The following is a 17,030-nucleotide window of genomic DNA, read 5'->3' as shown; positions in this document are numbered from 1 at the left end:
AATCTTCGCAAGACCGTCCTTTTCGCTACTCCCTTCCCTCTCCCCGCTTATGCCCCCCTCTGCTGCATTGACTGGCTGCCTGGTCCCTTCCGAGTCCTACAGTGCACCAGGCCCTCCTTGTCCAGTCTACCCGAGCAACCCGGCATCCCAGCCCCCCCTCCTAATGCCCCTCCTCCTCTATCCTGTACTTGCCCTTCCTTGCCCCCCTTCCCCAGACTATCCTGGCGGGTTGTGCATCCCTACCGAACATGGTCCTTGCACTTAGCACCCCCTCCCCACCCCCACTCGCCTCCACCCCTGCACTTCTTGTTACTGCACTTGCACGGTCCAAATGGCACAAGGCCTAGTAGGACCGTTGTTATTTTTTTCCCTGCTCCCCCTTTTATGTCTTTTGGTGCCTTGAAACGCCATTTGCTGCATAGATGCTTTACAAATACCCAATAAATAAATAATTTGAACTCTGAAAATCCACCCTTGCACTGTGCATAGCTGTTAAGCAAGGCTCTATCCATGTTCTGTAAATTATAATGCAGTCATTGCAGTGTTCCGTTTTTACCCTCATCCCTTATTTCCACCATATTTCTGAAATTTGTTATGAAGCTAGCTGTATATTCCTCACAGTAATTCCACTGCAGTCTCTTATGGCTCTTGTTCCCCATTCTCTTCTGTAGGATTCTGGCCCTGGAGAAGCTGGGTGCAGTATTTAATCAGGTGGCCTTCCCGCTGCAGTACACACCCAGAAAGTTTGTCATCCACCCTGAAAGCAACAACCTCATCATCATAGAAACTGACCACAATGCTTACACAGATGCCACCAAGGCCCAGCGTAAGCAGCAGATGGCGGAGGTAGGCACGGTGGATGGCCTTCATCCCTTTAAAAAGGCACATGGATTGTGATGTGTTACTTGTGATCTGCTCTGTGTGCGTAGGAATTGTCAAATTGCTTACATTGATTGTGTAGGAGGAGAGATGGGCTTGGTGTGGATTACAGTTAACAAGAGCAAAATCAGAAACGGAGGTCCACACCGGTAATTACAAAAATATACGATTTCTTACACACGTGAAAGTATCAAGTTCAGTACAGTTATTCTCCAGCATGGGGTCAGGCATGGATTCACATTCTCATGAATATTCCACCTTTGCCAGGCCAGGAATCCTCAGTAAAAGAAAAAGTTTCACTTACAAACTGTATTTCTCCTCTAAACCAATCTCTGTTCTGTGGGTCATACTGCCCCCAGCCAATGACTGCCCTCTTTTTCGATAAAAAGTCCTATTTTTGTCAAACAGAGCCTGTGTGCTATTTCTCTCCATCGGCTGACGAGCGGGGATCCGTTTGTCAGAAAATTTCAGCACCCCAATAATGATTTGAAGTTTCATCGAATATTCCTGAAGGCCATCGGGCCTGATCCGCACTCCCGACCATGCCGGAAGAGAAGAAAGATGGAAGCTCCCTTTTCAGCCTCTGCTCCAGCTGCAGAATGCGGAATGTGTTTGTATAGGACAAACGCCTTCAGTGCCTCGGTCTCTAGCTGGACTACATGGAAGAGGATTGTGAAATCTGCCTAGGGTTCTCCAAGCGAACCAGGAAGGATCGTCACAGTAGTCTGCCGGCGCGACTCAGCGCCAAGGCCTCTACCCTGTGCCCCAAGCAGGGGCATGTCTCACCCAGGACCGGCCGGTCCGAGCAGCGGGCTTCTATGTCCTTTGAGGCCACCCCATCCTTGGGGGCCTAAGACAAGGCCAAGCACAGAGTCCTGTTTCCGTCGGGGTCGCTGTGCAAGCAGTTCTCACGATGGGCAAGGCGTGCTTAATTTCACCATCTTCCTCCTCTCCAGCCATAGATCCAGCTCCTCCTCAAAGAGGAAATCGGCCAACCCGGCTAAGCTGCGGGAGAAACCAGAGAAGCCGAAGGTGCAGGAAAAGACTACCGACCTGCCCAAGAAGGCCCTTGGGGAAGTCTACGATCAAGATGGTGGCGGGCGCTCTCTCGAAGGCCACAGGAGCTGACTCAGTCAGTGTAGCCCTGTCTGCGCTCAGAGTATCCCTACCCGGCGATGGGAGGCCTCGGCCGGTGCGGTAGAGAAGACACCCGAAAAGAGTATGCTGTCGCTAAGCCAGAACCAACCCCTCAGGATGCAAAAAAGGGAGGAGGCCTTGGGACAGGCTGTACTCCGGGCATGGATATTTCTTCCTCGGACGAGGAGGACCAGGAGTCCATTCTCAGACTGGTCAGCCGTGCCTTCCTGCTCAACAGACTAAGTGATAATCTGGGTATCCCTGATCAGGCCCTGGCCTGGCTGACCGCTTTCCTCTCCAACCGTCCCTCCCAGGACCAACCCGGGTCCTTCCTTTCATCTATCTCACTCTCCACTTGTGGTGTTCCCCAGGGGTCTCAACTTTCTCCCTGGCTCTTCAACCAACACCTGGCACTCATCGCATCACTGCTCTTTGCTCCAACTTTCAGTGCTATGCTGATGACACTTGGCTCGTTCGCCAAAAGAGCTGGGGTGTCTCTAAGGTTGAGAGGAATTAGCACATTGTGAGAATTCTCCCTAACACTAAGAATGCCTTTCCCTTTCCTCTCTTTGTTCCCTGGGTCTTTTTGTCACTATTTCCTCAGCTATGGAGAGGACTCAGTTTAGGTTTAGTCCTTCTTGTTAGGCCAAATTTCCCTAGAAGGATAAACACTGTGTGTAATCGGTGTTTGCCCCTTAATCACGACGAGATGGTTTGTGTGGCTTGCAAGCTCCTGTGTCCGAAGACACTGAAGGAGCATTGTGTTAAGCGGTGGGCTGCCTACGGAATGTCGCAGGCCTCGTCTAGTTCTCCCACTGCCACAACCGCCAATTGTGACGAGGGACTGAGTGACTAATAGTCCTCTGATTCGGAGGCGATTAACCTCTCGGCGGAGCATTCTCGCTCTGCGCCTGTTCCTGGCCCGACTAGGCAAGACCCAGGTCCTGCTATGGGGACTGTACACCCCGGCGACAGACGCACACGCTTCACACACTAAGAACACAGCCCCAGGGACGTCTTTGACAAAAAAGTCGAAGCGCCAATGGGTACACCGATAATTTCGGCTGTGCCCGCCGATCGTTGGGATTGGCAGCCCTCCCCGCAACCGCAGGTGCACCTTGCGACTGGCCCTCTAAATTGAAGGGCGCTGCCCCCAATATTCAGAAGTTCGTCGAGACGCATTGGAAGAAAGCGTCCACGGCGAGAAGGCCCCAGTTTCGCCAAAAGTAACCGTGCAACCGCAGGCCCGAACTTCACAACTTCCCGACTGAGGTGATTACCAAAAGCATTGCTAGGATTATTTCGGTGGATGGTCAGAAGCAACGGTCCAAGTATTCGAGACCCAAGGACAAACCCAAGGATTCGTCGAAATCCAGAGGTAGGCCGAAGGATTCATCAGAACCCACAGAGAGGCCCAAAGACAAACAGATAGACATGCGTCAACCGTCCGTCTCCCGAAAGGACTTTTCGGAAGCCACTGAAGGGATTTCTTCGACGTTAAAGGAGAAATCTCGATTGTTTGGCGACAGAAGATCCATTACAGGAGCCCTTTCCACCAATGGTACCCTCTGGTTCATCTATTTGGACCAGGGAGAAATTTGAGGGTTGTATGGAGAGGCTAGAGAGATTTGTAGAACTCTGGGAAATCAATGCCCAAAGGGCCTAGAGAGTGGAACTTACTCCCCCCCCCCCCCCTCCCCCCGGCTAAGCTTCAGAAAGTCTTTGACCATTCTCAAGAGGAAGAAGAGTTTCTGATTGTTTAATCTGCTTGGAATCACATGCTGTGCATAGTCCGACATCCAGTGGTCACTGCGGAGTATTGCATTTTGTTTTCGTAGTCGAAAAAGGGGACGTCAACAAGGCGTGTCTGTAACACTATCGCTATAGTGCCGTGCATTGTACCCACAATCCCTCACGCGTCGAGGTCCCTCAGATTGTTTTTTTCCGCCCAGATATTGGTCACCTTAACGCGGAGCTCCTCGAGAGAAATTGCAAAAACATTTACTCCACCCTTTGGTCGTTGTTTATTATATATTACATTAGATCCCTCCTTCGACGTCGAAGCCATTTCACCGCAGAGTAAGAAATTTGACGGCGGTGACTTAGACGGAGGAGATCCTTCGGCGCTGCCTAATATGTGGCCTGGCCTCGCCGGCCTGAGACAGTAGGGAGAGTGGGGTTGTGGGACATTTCTTCTATTTCTAAGAATGACTTTCTCTCCCCCCCTTCCTTTGGGGTCGTTATCACTCGTATCTGTATCCTCCGCTATGGAGAGGACTACGTTTTTGCCCACGCTGTAAGGGCAAATTCACATGGAAAGACGAGCACAAGCGGTGTAACCGTTGCTTACCCCTCGACCACAACGAGGAAGGCTGTGCGGCCTGTAAACTGCTTCACCCGAAAACTTTAAAGGACCGCAGGGTCAAGAGGTGGGCAGCCTAAGCTGTGTCTAGAGCTGATTCCTCACCCGCCGCCGCTGAGTGTGACGAGGATAGTGATAACCCGACCTCCGTTTCGGAAGTTGTAGACCTCTCTAGGGAGCGTACCCGCTCCTCGGCATCTGTCCCCGGCCCCGACAAGTTCGGCTCGCGCCCTACTTATGGGGATGAACACCCCAGCGACACTAACGAACACAGAAGGCATAAACATAAGCACACAACCCACGGCACTTCTTCGAAGACGAAGAAAGCCATAGCGCCAACGGAGACGCCGGACCCACCGGCGTCCTCCACCGACCGTAAGGGTTGCAAGCCCTCCCCGCCACCGCAGACGTGACTAGCGACAGGGCTACCTGCAGACAAGGGCGCCACCACCAAAACGCCAGGCGACGCGCCTCGTAAGAGTGCTATCGTCGCCAAAAAAGACTCGCCACCGCCCAGCACGACGCCAGACGAACCCTCGACTGAGAAATTAATCGTCGAGAGCTTGGCGCGTATAGTTTCCACTGACGGCCAGAAACGGACGGCGAGTGATACGCTGAAGACCACTCACAAGGCCAGGGAAACGCCGAGAATGCCGGAAGGGAGGCAGAGACCGCTCCCACCATCGAAAGAAGGCCCTAGCCTACGAGAAGCTTTCTCAGAAGGCGAAGGGACTTTATCCTCGACGTTATGGGACAGATCAAGATGGCTACAGGCAGAAGAGCCTCCTTTTTCGCCTCCAGACCGTTCTAGGTTACCACATTGGACTTTTGAGAGATTCCAATCGTGTATGGACAAACTGGATAGATTTATGTCCAAACTGGATAGATTTATGTCCACTCCTGAACATAAAACACCCAAGAGGCCAAGAGAGGTACTTCATGAGGACCCCAGGGCTACATATCCTAGACTATTTAACCCCCTTCAAGAGGAATCTAATACTTATGACCTCACTGAAGAAGACCCTCACTTCCAAGAGGACGAGGAATTCTTAGATAGTGAAGACCAACAGAACCTCGAAGGTTTTGAGGAAAACCTTGACATAGGTGGTGGGGGGGGGGCGGGGCTTTGAGGAAGACCCGGATGAAGTTGGCTCACAGCCTTGGCAGTCACCAACAGCGTCTACAGACCCTGAGATACTAAACCTTCCCTCTCCTCAGACCACACCGGTCAGGAATCCGTCACCAATAGATGACCAACCCACTTTCAACGTGCTACTACGGAAGGCAGCAGCGCACATTGAGATTGAAACTGGGGAGATTACTCCTGATACTGATTTTGTAGAAAGAATCATTAAGGAAAAACCTCCCACTAGTCAAACCATTCCCCTCCTCGCCACAGTTAAGTGCCAAATTACCCCATCACTGTCTGCACATGCGCTGGTCAGCGGGATCAATCAAAGAATTGAAACTGTTTACTCCCTCTCCTTCGGACCCATTATACATTAAGGGTCACTCAATTCCAGACTCCTTGGTGGTAACTACCACAAGGAAAAGAGCAGGGGTTCTGCTATCAACCAGCGAAGCACCCCCAGACAAAGAAGGAAAGAAACTCTACGCCCTGGGTAAAAGAATTACAGCATCGGCAGCTTTTTCAACCAGAATTGCCAATAATAATAGCCTACTGGCAAGTTATGCTGATGCCAAACGGGGAAAAGTACGGCAAGACCTCAAGGAAGTCCCGGAGCCCTTAAGAACTCGCTTATTAACATCGGTAACAGAAGGAACTCTGGTTAACCAGAGCATCATTAAAAACACTCTTGATGCTGCAGAAACAGCTGGCCGTTCTTTAGTCCAGGGAATACTTCTGAAGCGTCATGTCTGGCTCCGCAACTCAGGTTGTAAGCCAGAAACCCAGGCGCCACTCATTAATAAACCAATAGAGTATTCTAACCTCTTTGGTAAAGCAGTGGATGACGCACTGGAGACTGCGAAGAAGGATTTTGACACCCTAAAGACTTTAGACCAAATCTCAAGGCCTCCCAATAAGCGAGGATTCGGCAACAAACGATTTTTTTGAGGCCAACGTCAACAGCAGCAGTACACTGCAGGCAACTGGTCCTCTGCTCAGGGAACCAGTGGCCAAAACACTCAGAGGACAACGCTGTGGCAAGGGTAGAGGTCGGGGCCCCACTCCCAGAGGATCCCCGGCTACGAAAACCAAATGACTCGAAGGTTCGGGTCCCGTCCCATGCATCGCCGGTCGGGGGCTGGTTAACATCTTTCCTACCAGCATGGGAGGGAATATCATCAGACCGCTGGGTATTGTCAACCATAGCCCGCGCTTACTGCATAGAATTCAGTCGGTCCCCCAAGTACAGACCCCCAACGGGACGACGCTTATCACCGGAGCACCTCACCATTCTCCTTCAAGAAGTGGAACTGCTGCTACTAAAAGGAGCAATAGAGGTTGTGCCTCTATCACAGGTAACAGAAGGTATTTATTCAGTGTACTTCCTTGTACCCAAAAAGGACTTAACCATGCGTCCTGTACTAGATCTGCGCCCAGCGAACAAATTTGTCAAACCTCAAAAATCTTGCATGGTGACCCTACAGGAAGTAATCCCTCTACTTTCACAGTGAGATAAAATGACAACACTGGACATGAAAGATGCATACTTTCTTCAGCATGGGGTCTGGCATGCATTCACATGCTCATGAATATTCCCCTTCGTCAGGCCGGGAATCCTCGGTAAAGAAAAAATCAGTATCAGTTTCGTTTCTGATCTGTCTTTCTTAGTAGTAACCAATGACTGATCTCTGGGTCACACTGCCCCCAGCCAAGGACTGCCCTCGCCCTAAGCCCCGCCTCTGGCAGACATCCTCAGATTTTTACCGCACGCTCAAGTGTTGGGAGTCCTCATGCTTTAGCGCTCGAGTTTTTTGCTGCGTTTTCGCGCTTTTACGCGCTTTTTCAGGAGATTTCTCATTTTTTCGGTTTAATCGAGCCTCAAGCTCCACCGTTTCTACTTCTGACAATGGGGACCCGTTTCGTAATTCTTCTACGCCCCTCAAGGGTGAAGTTTTCGTCGAGTTTACACTTCTTGGAGGATTCCGGAAGATCTGCGGCCTACCTCAACGGACATGGCCCAGGACAAGGGAAGTTCGACGCCCGGATCCAAGCTGTTCAGGTGCTGCCCTGGATGCGGATTGCAAAACGTTTTCAAGGAGGACGAGCATTCGCGTTGTCTCTACTGCCTTCATGAGGACAAGACGCACGTGGAGAAGGACTGTGCGTTCTGCAAGAACCTTTCGGAACGGACCAAACTATCGTCGTTCCCGCCTCACCGCCTGGCTGGAGGAGGGCACAGCAGGTGAGAAGGCGAAGAAAAAGTCTGAGCGGGCTTCTAAGTCCTGTGAGGGTGCCCCGGCGACGGGGGCCCAACAGAAGGCCAAGCACCGCAAGTCCGCGGGCACCAGGAGCGCCGAAAGGTCGGGCTCTTCGGCTGCCAGGCAGGGCGCTACTTCCCCGGCATGTTCGACCACGAGCCAGCGCTCTGGAACCCGAGGAACCCGAGAACCCGGGTAAGCCGCTGGAGCGGACCCAGTCGATCTCGAAGGGGGAGCGAGTGCTGACCCTCCCCCCAAGGCGAAGGCCCAGGACGCACCTAATGTGGCGAGGGCTTTCATCCAGCTGGCAAAGGCCTCTATCGAAGTGGTCGCTGCGACCCTGGCGAAGCCGGCTGAGACTATGCCAGTGGAAACGGCCTCTGGGCCCAGAGTATCCCTGCCACCGCGGAGGGAATCCTCTTTCCAGCCCATCGTTAAGACCCCCGTGAAGTCCCCAGCGGAAAAAGAGGGGGGGGGCGGTGGCCTTTACAGACTCGGAATCAGCCTCTGAGGAGGAGCTGGTGGAAACCGAGAAGGGCCTCAACGAGAGGTGCATAGGCCTCAACGAGAGGTGCATAGGCCTCTACGAGAGGTTCGAGAAGGTTCAATCCCAGGGGGCGGTCCCTGCTGACGTGATCGAAGACAGCGACGATGGCGACAAAGAGGGCCCAGTGGAGCGGCCATCCCGTTCGTCGCAGCCATTACCCGAGCCCCAGGATAGCTCGGCGGCCATTTTGTTGGTAATCCAATCCTTATGTCCCGAGATAAGGACGAGATTACCACGGACCCCGACGGAGGATCCAGAACCAGGCCCGTCAGGAAGCCCTCCGAACAATCTTGAGAGTCCACCCCGCTCCGCCCTTCGTGCCTGCAAGACTTGTGGACCCCTCATCCCCCTCGCCGGACCCTAGAGAGGATACGGCGACAGATACAGCGACGGGGACGGACGATGACGGCGGCGATGACACAGCGGACATCCTGTCATCGCCATGCCATGATAACCAGGGCATCCAAGCTCTTCCAGCTCTGCCCTGAAGAACAAAAAAAGCAAGGGTTTCTGTACCAACGACGAGAGGCCAAGAGGAAGACGGCCCTCGCGGTGCCTTTGCTCGACGACATCTGGGACGAGGGGCTTGCTGTCCTCAAGAACCCTTCCACGACACCCGCCAAGAGGGACAGGTACTAGAAGTACCGAGTCCCTGATGCCGCCCCCTTGTGCCTCAGGGCCCAGCCCACGCCGGACTCTGTCGTCTCGGCAGCGGCTAAGAAGGCGGCAGCGGGTGCGGCGGCTTCAACTTCCACTTCCCCGCCGGACAGCGAGGGCAAGAAGTTGGATTCCATGGGACGACGAGTCATCTCGTCGGCGGCGACGACGATTAAGGCGGCCAATGCCTTAGCGATCGTGGCCCGCTACGACAGGGAGCTCTGGTTCAAGATAGCTCCCCTGCTAGACTTCCTACCTGACGACAAGAGGGCGGAGGCCCTAGAAATTCTGCAGGAAGGCGAGGTGGCGTCGGATCACGCCATAACGGTGGCAACAGACATTGCCGATATCGGATTTCGCCAACTGGGCAACAGAGTTTGCCTCCGACGACGAGGATGGCTCAAAGCGACAGACTTTCGCCAGGACGTCCAGACCAGAGTGTTGGACATGCCGTTCAACGGCAACAACCTTTCTGGCAAGGAGGTGGACGAGTCTCTACAGGCCATCAAGACCGACTCGGGGACGGCCCGGGCCCTACGGGTGCTTCAACAGCGACGGCCCTTTCGGGGCTCCAGAAGCAGACAGGGTGCCTCCAAAGGATCCAGCAGTGGTTCCTTCACTTACTGCCAGGCGGCCCACTCCTCTTCCCAGGAGGCCTACAAAGGTCGCGGCAAGCAAGGGGTATCCCGCCGTCGTCGCCAAGGAGGCCAAGGCGGCAAGGCCGCCTCCAAGCAAGACTGACCCGGCCGTGTTGTCGGGCCCCCACCGAAGCACCCCGGTGGGAGGCCGGCTGACGAAGTTCGTCAGTGTGTGGGAGTCCATCTCCACCGACCGTTGGGTGTTGGACACCCTGGCCAACGGGCACTCGCTGGAATTCCAAAAGAAGTGCCCTCGGATTCCTGCCGTGGCCGGGAAGGAGAATCACGTCTTTCAACTGCTGTTGGAGGTAAGGGCGATGCTCAAGAAAGGGTCCATCGAGCTCGTCCCCAGGAGCCTCTGGGCTCCGGAGTGTACTCAAGTTACTTCCTCGTCCGAAAGAAGACAGGCGGTTGGCGCCCCATCCTGGACCTGCGTCGGTTAAACAAATACATCAAGGCGCAGAAATTCAGGATGGTCGCCCTCCAGCACGTGCTGGGACAGCTGGAGGAAGGCGACTTCCTATCGTCATTGGACCTGGAGGCTGCTTACTTCCACATCCCCATTCTAAAAAGGCACAGGAAGTTCCTCAGGTTCATGGTTCAGGGACGCCACTACCAATTCAGGGCCCTACCGTTCGGATTAAAGTCGGCACCCAGGGTTTTCAGCAAGTGCCTGGCACCAGTGGCAGCGCGGCTGCGCCTGCAGGGGATCCACGTCTACCCCTACCTTGTCGACTGGCTAATCCGGGCAAGGACAAGGGAACTCGCCGTTGAACACACGGCGAGGATTGTCCGGTTGCTCACAGAGCTGGGGTTCGCCATCAACTACCCCAAATCCCAGCTGGTTCCATCGCAAGTAGCACTGTTTCTCGGACCGAAGCTCGATACAGTGGGGCAACTGGCCTCCCTTTCAGAGGAGAGGACCAAGACCATCCTGGGCAAGGTGCGGCGCCTGTTAGCCACGGACGTGGCCAGGGCAAGGTCCATCAAGTCCCTTCTCGGGATGATGTCCTCATGCATCTATCTTGTACCCCTTTGCAGACTTCGGATGCGTCCGCTACAGGAGTTCCTCGACGCCCGCTGGTTTCAGGCGACGGGCTGTTTTGAGGACAGGATCCCCCTTGACGAGGAGTTCCGTCAGCGATCCTATGGTGGGGCACCCGTGCTCGCCTCACTACAGGCACGGACTTTCAAACCCCGGCGTTTCAGGAGACTGTGACGACGGACGCCTCTCTGGAGGGTTGGGGGGTGGCCCACACCGGAGATCTTCACGCAAGAGGCTTTTGGCTCCCGGAGGAGAGGTCTCTCCACATCAACATTCTGGAGCTCCGAGCATTGTTCTGGGCTCTCAAGTCGTTCCTTCCGTCCCTCAAGGACAAAGTGGTGAGGATCTTCACCGACAACACCACCACAATGTTCTATATACGGAAGCAAGGGGGCACCAGATCCCCAGCCCTATCCAAGGAGGCCCAGGATCTGTGGCACTGGGCCGTTGCCCAGGGGATGTTTCTGGTTCCCTTCCACTTGGCAGGAATAAAAAAACCATTGCCGACTCACTCAGCAGGGAGCTGCGCTCGTGCCATGAGTGGGAACAGCGCCAGGATCAAGTGGATCGGCTCTTCCAACGATGGGGCAAACCCCAGATCGACCTGTTTGCGACGGCGACGAACTCCAAGTGCCAGAGGTTCGCCAGCAGGTTCCCACAGCCGAGGAGCATGGGCGATGCTTTCTCGTTCCACTGGGACGGCCTGTTTCTATACGCGTTCCCTCCGTTGCCGTTGCTGCTCCGCCTCATCAACCAGCTCAAGAAGTTCAGTTGCAGGATGATCCTCGTCGCACCGGCGTGGCCGAGGCAGATCTGGTTCCCGGACCTTCTGGATTTGTCAACGTCCCCACCAGTCAAGCTGCCGGCGGACGCGGATCTTCTCTCCAGAGAAGGAGGCGCCATTCTCCCTCACGGCCCACATTCGCTGAACTTGCAGGCCTGGCTCCTGCAGCACTAGAGTTTGGAGGGTACGACATACCGGCTGATTGCAGAGAGGTTCTTGCAAAGGCCAGGGCGTCCTCAACTCTCAAGTGTTACGGTCATAAATGGAAGAGGTTCTCTGTCTGGTGCCGTGCACAGAAGATTAACCCTCTACGGATTACTGCCCCTCAACTACTGCCGTACCTACTGTCGCTGGCCAGAGCTGGACTGGCTCACGCCTCCATCAAAATACATCTGGCTACCATCTCCCGATATACCAGGACTACGGGATGGGCGTCCTTGTGGTTTCATCGCCTGGTGAAGGAATTTATGAAGGGACTATTCCGATCATTCCCGCCGGTGAAAGCTCCTGCCCCGGCGTGGGAGCTTAATGTGGTGCTGACCAGGCTCATGGGGGCCCCATTCGAGCCTATGCATTTGGCGCCTTTGAAGTTCCTGTCATGGAAGACAGCGTTCCTCGTGGCCATCACCTCCGTACGACGAGTGGGAGAGATCCAGGCCCTATCTTGCAAGCCTCCATACTTAACTTTTCATGACACGAGGGTGGTTCTGAGGACGCACCCCTCCTTCATGCCCACGGTGCCGTCCGACTTCCACCTCAATGAGCCCTTGGTGTTACCAGTTTTCTTCCCGTCGCCTTCGACGCCGGCCAAGAGGACTTTGCACTCGCTGGATGTAGCTAGAGCGCTGAAGTTCTACGTGGACCGCACAAAGAGTTTTCGGAAGACGTCAGAACTATTTGTGAACTTTGGGTCTGTGAATCAAGGGGAAGGCTCTCTCGAAGACTTCCATTTCCAGATGGCTCTCCATCTGCATCATGCACTGTCACCGGTTGGCAAACCGACCGCTGCCCGGCCGTCTGAAAGCCCATTCGACCAGAGCGATCGCTGCTACCATGGCGTTCTTGTCTGGCATGCCCTTGCTGGACATCTGCTGGGCTGCTACGTGGAGGTCGACGCACACCTTCACAAGATTCTACTGCGTCGATCGGAACTCCAGGGAGGAGTCCAGGGTCGGCCAAGCAGTGCTGCGCAACCTGGTCACCTAAGGTGACCCTGGTGAGGAGGTAAGAATTGCTTAAGGTTGAGTTTTCGATGTAATGCTTAATGTTGAGCCTTTGCCACCTCCCGTGGTTGTGCATGTGTATACTGCTATGTATTCTTTTATTCATGAGCTTGTGAATCCATGCCAGACCCCATGCTGGAGAAGGAACAGGTTACTCTCCCACCCACCCCTCTGCGGTTCTTCACTTGGTCATACTGCCACTTGGCGTACTACCAAATCTGAGGATGGCTGCCAGAGGCAGGGCTTAGGGAGAGAGCAGTCATTGGCTGGGGGCAGTATGACCCAGTGATCAGTGATTGGTTACTACTAAGAAAGACAGATCAGAAATGAAACTGATACTAATTTTTTTTCTTCACTGAAGATTCCCGGCCTGACGACGAGGAATATTCATGAGCATGTGAATTCATGCCAGACCCATGTTGGAGAACAACCATTACAGGTAAGTAACTTGTTCCTTCATAATTTAATGTTGCCAGCCCACAGAAAATACCTCAGGTTCATGATAGAGGGCAAACACTACCAGTTCAGAGTGCTACCCTTCGGCATAGCGTCAGCGCCAAGGGTATTCACAAATGTACTCGCAGTGGGAGCGGCCCACCTGCGCAGGTTGTCCATCCCAGTATACCCTTACCTCGACGAATGGCTCATAACAGGGGATTCTTACGAGACCTGCTTCTCAAATAACCAAAAGACTGTAGACCTTTTTGTTCCAACTGGGCTTCTCCATCAACGAGAAGGAAGTCCAGCCTAGACCCCAGCCAGATCAAACAATTCCTAGGGTCTCTAATTCGAACAAAGGACGGCCTTGTCTTCCCCTCCAACGAGAGGGTCCAAAATATGCTGTTTCAGATCACTTAGTATGTGGCTGGTCGAGAGGTGATGGTAAGCAAAGCAATGCGATTGCTAGGAATGATTGCGTCATGTATATATTTGGTACCCCACGCGCACCTGCGCATGCGCCCAATGCAAGAGTGGCTCAACAGCCAGTGGTGTCAGGCCAGCAGACAATGGGACGATCTAGTGGTGGTCTTGCAGGCCTTGGTTCTCTCGCTATGGTGGTGGTCGAAGGAATACCTGGTAATAGGGAAACCATTCGCCACCACCGCAGTGGAAGCCTCTCTAACCACAGACACGTCCCTCACAGGATGGGGGGCTCACTTATCCCATCAGATTGCACATGGAGTTTGGACTCCGGGTGTAGCGTCCAAACACATAAACCTGCTGGAACTGCTAGCGGTCTTCCAAGCACTGAAGGTTTTCCAGGCACACCTGCAAGGGAAAACAGTGATGGTCCTCACAGACAGCACCACAGCCATGTACCACCTGAACAAGCAAGGGGGCACGCACTCTCCCGGACTGTCTAAACTGTCCCAGAACATCTGGAAGTGGGCTCTCAAACACAACATTTTCCTGTTGTCACAACATGTTCCAGGGGAACTCAATCTTCTGGCTGGCGTACTCAGCAGAGATTTTCCTCTGCCCGAAGAATCCAAATGGTGGCTACATGAAGACATTGTGTCCAATGTCTTCGCAGGATTGGGGCTTCCTAGAGATCGATCTGTTTGCAACTCAGGAGAACATCCAATGCCAAGACTTTGCCTCCAGGTACCCCCAGAACTGATCCAAGGGGAACGGTTTCTGGATAACATGGTCAGGGAAATTTGTCTACGCTCCCCCTCCCCCCGACTCCCCTTCTCAACAAGATAGTGCACAAGATGCACCAGGAACCAGTTACCATAATACTGGTGGCCCCCATGTGGGCCCGCCAACCCTGGTTCGCTCACCTGATGGAAATGTCCCTCTCCCTAGCAGTGAAACTGCCCTGCCCGTACAACAGGTCGTCTCAGGACAGGGGGGAGACCCTACACCCATGCCCACAAACTCTGAATTTAGCCGCATGACTCCTGAGGTCATAGTTCGGACACCTGCAACTCCCTCATAGGTGTATGGACCTACTCGGGGAAGCTAGAAAACCAAATACATGTTATTGCTATGCCAGCAAATGGAAACGTTTTGTTATCTGGTGCAATTCCAAGCGAGTCAATCCCATTGATTGCTCACCCACACACATGGTGCTGTACCTAATCCATCTGTTGGACACTGGGTTAGTCTTCAATTCCCTAAAGGTTCATCTGGCTGCTCTGTCATCCTACACCACGTCTCAACAAAAAGTGTTGTGTTGGAAAATGCCGGTTATTAAAGCCTTTATGGAAGGGGTTAAGTGGATTTATCCTCCCATTTCTTACCCGGCCCCTGGATGGGATCTAAATGTGTCTTTAACCAGGCTCATGGGAGCTCCCTTTGAGCCTATGCATAAAGAAAGTCTGAAAGACCTGACTTATAAAACAGACTTTCTAGTGGTTATCACTTCTATCAGAAGGGTTAGCGAACTACAGGCACTTTCTGTTCTAGACCCCTTTGTTACAGTCCACAAAGATAAGGCAGGGATGCGCACACATCCCAGATTTGCGCCCAAATTCATATGAAAGTTCCATGTGAACCAATCAATCGAACTACCCACTTTCTTCCAGAACCCTACTAGCATGGCCGAAATAAGCCTACACACACTACATGTGCGCAGGGCAGTCATGTTCTACCTGGAAAGCACTAAACCACTGAGGAAAACAAACACAATTCTTCGTTTCAGTGGCAACTGGTAGAGCAGGGGATCCTGTCTCTAAATCGGCTATCTCTAGGTGGATTGTCTAATGCATCACCCTATGTTACTCTCTTGCTAAGAGAGAACTGCCCTGCAAGCCTAGAGCACATTCTACTCGGGGGCACTGGGGCATCCATAGCATTCATTGCAAATGTTCCCCTTGAATCTATTTGCAAAGCGGCAACCTGGAGTTCTGTACACACCTTTACAAAACACTATTGCCTAGACACCCATTCTAGGTCTGATTCTCAGGTGGGACAAGCAATACTAAGACATCTTTTCTCTACTGTTCCTTCTCACAACCCACCTCCAACTCAGGGTGCTGCTCGCTAGTCTATGCACAGCATGTGATTCTAAGCAGATTAACAAGCATCAGAAGACGTGCATTACTTACCGTAATAGCATTTCCGATGATTGTATCTGCTTAGATTCACATGCGCCCTTCCTGCCTCCCCGCTCGGGGTGGAAGGAACATAGACGTCTTACTACTTTCTCACTTTATGTACTCTCTCACTATAGCCTTCGGCTCCCTCATGGCAGAAAAAATACAATCGGAGGGACTCAAGCCTCATTAATAAATAAGCCGGTGGAAGAGACTGATTTGGAAAGGCGGTTGACAAAGCTCTCGAAACTGCTAAGAAAGAGCATGATACCCTCAATCTGATCACCCAGTGGCCTTTTCTGAGGAGGGGCAGCGGGTCTAAACTGTCCTTTCGTGGTCAACGTTTCCTTCCGAACCAATACAGTTTGGGAAATAATTGGTCGTCTGCCCAAGGAGCCAACACATACGCCATCGCGTATCCCCCAAGAGGCCAACAACGTCGTAAAGGAATGGGTCGGAATTCTACCCCTCAAGGCTCCCCGGCATCAGGCCAAAAATGACCCGCAGATCCGGGGATAACTACAGACCAGTGGGTACTCAAGACCGTTGCCCACGGGTACTGTATAGAATTTGGCCAGGCCCCCCAATTCAGAACTCTACGAGCAAGACGCCCGACGCCCAAACATCTGCGCATCCTGCTACAAGAAGTCAAGACCCTGCAGGAAAGGGCACCATAGAGGTCGTACCTCTTCTACAGGTAAACAAGGGTATTTATTCAGTGTACTTCCTTGTACCCAAAAAGGATCTCACCATGCGCCCTGTACTAGATTTGCACCCAGCGAACAAATTTGTCAAGCCCCAACGATTTCGCATGGTTACTCTGCAAGATGTGAATCTAAGCAGATACAACCATCAGAAATGCTTTTACAATAAGTAATGCATTGTCATTCTTATGAAACATGCCTGTCAAATATCCAAAAGACAATAGACCTCTTATTCAGCCTGGGATTCTCCATCAACAAGAAGTCCAGCTTAGACCCCAGTCAAGTCCAGCAATTCCTAGGGGCTCTAATTTAAACAAAGGATGGCCTCGTCTTCCCCTCCAACAAGAGGGTCCAAACATGCTGTATAAGATCCCTCAATATGTAGCCATTCGAGAGGTGACGGTACGCAAGCCTATGCGACTGTTAGGAGTGATGGCGCCATGCATTTACTTGGTTCCTCACACGCGCTTGCACATGCGTCCTATGCACGAGTGGCTCAACAGTCAGTGGTGTCAGGCCAGCGGACAATGGGACAATCTAGTGGTTGTCGCACCAGCCTGCGTTCTCTCGCTAGGGTGGTGGACGAGGAAAAACCTCTTGAAGGGGAAATCCTTCACCACCCCTGC

At 53.0% G+C, this 17,030-nt stretch overlaps 1 protein-coding gene across 3 annotated transcripts in view; it reads left to right on the top strand.

Moving 5' to 3' along the window:
• The window catches only part of SF3B3 (splicing factor 3b subunit 3), a 702,426-nt gene that overhangs the window by 388,594 nt on the left and 296,802 nt on the right, over nucleotides 1–17,030 (top strand). For all 3 annotated transcript variants that reach the window (XM_069654935.1, XM_069654943.1, XM_069654952.1), the window contains exon 18: nucleotides 672–846. In XM_069654935.1, coding sequence (XP_069511036.1) covers nucleotides 672–846 — 175 coding nt within the window. The remainder of the gene's footprint in view (nucleotides 1–671; nucleotides 847–17,030) is intronic.

The sequence above is a fragment of the Ambystoma mexicanum genome, chromosome 1p, assembly GCF_040938575.1.
Source record: "Ambystoma mexicanum isolate Mex_15411 chromosome 1p, UKY_AmexF1_1, whole genome shotgun sequence".
NCBI lineage: Eukaryota > Metazoa > Chordata > Amphibia > Caudata > Ambystomatidae > Ambystoma > Ambystoma mexicanum.
Note: the sequence above shows the minus strand (reverse complement) of the source record. Positions and strands in the feature narration are given on the sequence as shown.